Genomic DNA, 1,168 nt, shown 5'->3' on the forward strand with positions numbered 1-1,168 from the left:
ATTTTATTCACTTTCATGATAAACAATAATATGCATAGATATAAATAATATTTATAAAAAATTTGAATTAATACATTTCATCGTTATATAATAATTAATTCATACAAGAAGAGTAAATGAGCAAATTAAGTGATAATAATGAAGTAAAAAAAAAAAATTCGAAAAATTTATCAGTTAATAATTTATCTATTGATGAAGTGACAAATGACAGACACTTTTTACAATATTTACTAAGTGGATTAATGAGAGAGTAAAGTACCAAAAGTACGATAGCAACGAACAGAGTACAAACGATAACACCTCATTCTTTCATTTCACATTTTACATTCTCCTAATATTGAAATGAACATGTGTGTGTATGGGTGTGTGTACGTGTGTGTGTGTGTCTGTGTATGGGTGTGTGTACGTGTGTGTGTGTGTGTATGGGTATGTGTACGTGTATGTGTGTGTGTATGTATGTATGTATGTGTGTGTGTATATACACTTATTCGAGTGCAGACACACACACACACATATACGAACATAAGCAGACTGACGGACACGTACATACATATAAATAAACAGATTTATACACGCACAGACACAGACAGACATATACATACATACACATGTGAACATACACATACATATACACATGTTCACTGATTAGATAAGCCCAATTTAAAGGTATTTAATTTTAGAGGTAATGAAAAATTTGCATTGCTTTATTCTGGCTTTTCGTTTTTTCATTTTTTTTGTTTTCGAAAAAAGGTTTTAACAATAGAAGAAGACAATGAATTGATTTTTTTTTTTGGCAAAGAAAGTGGAAAAAGGAAGGAAAAAATGAAAAGGATTTGTCTAAAATTTTCACTACTTTTATAAATGCGAAAAGAAATTCTTAACTGATAAATTTTTCTTTTCATTATCACTAATCTCTTATGACCCTAATTTTTATTTCTTATATTTGAATAAATATTCTATCGTATATTCACTTCAAATATTTACCACATAAAAGTTCCATGAAATCATTGGGGTCATATTTTTATTTGATAAGTTAATAATAATAATAATAATAAAATAATAATAATAATAATAATAATAATAATAATAATAATAATAATAATAATAATAATAATAATAATAATAATAATAATAATAATAATAATAATAATAATAATAATAATAATAA

The 1,168-nt window shown here is 24.9% G+C and overlaps 1 protein-coding gene across 1 annotated transcript; it reads right to left on the reverse strand.

Moving 5' to 3' along the window:
* Nucleotides 1-321: 321 nt before the first annotated feature.
* Nucleotides 322-636, reverse strand: LOAG_15636 (hypothetical protein; the record flags this gene model as incomplete). The annotated part of the gene is made up of 1 exon (XM_003151125.2): nucleotides 322-636. One exon carries the CDS (start codon nucleotides 634-636, stop codon nucleotides 322-324), a length of 315 nt encoding a protein of 104 aa, XP_003151173.1.
* Nucleotides 637-1,168: the final 532 nt, after the last annotated feature.

This window comes from Loa loa (genome assembly GCF_000183805.2).
Source record: "Loa loa unplaced genomic scaffold supercont3.2327, whole genome shotgun sequence".
Taxonomy (NCBI): Eukaryota; Metazoa; Nematoda; class Chromadorea; order Rhabditida; family Onchocercidae; genus Loa; species Loa loa.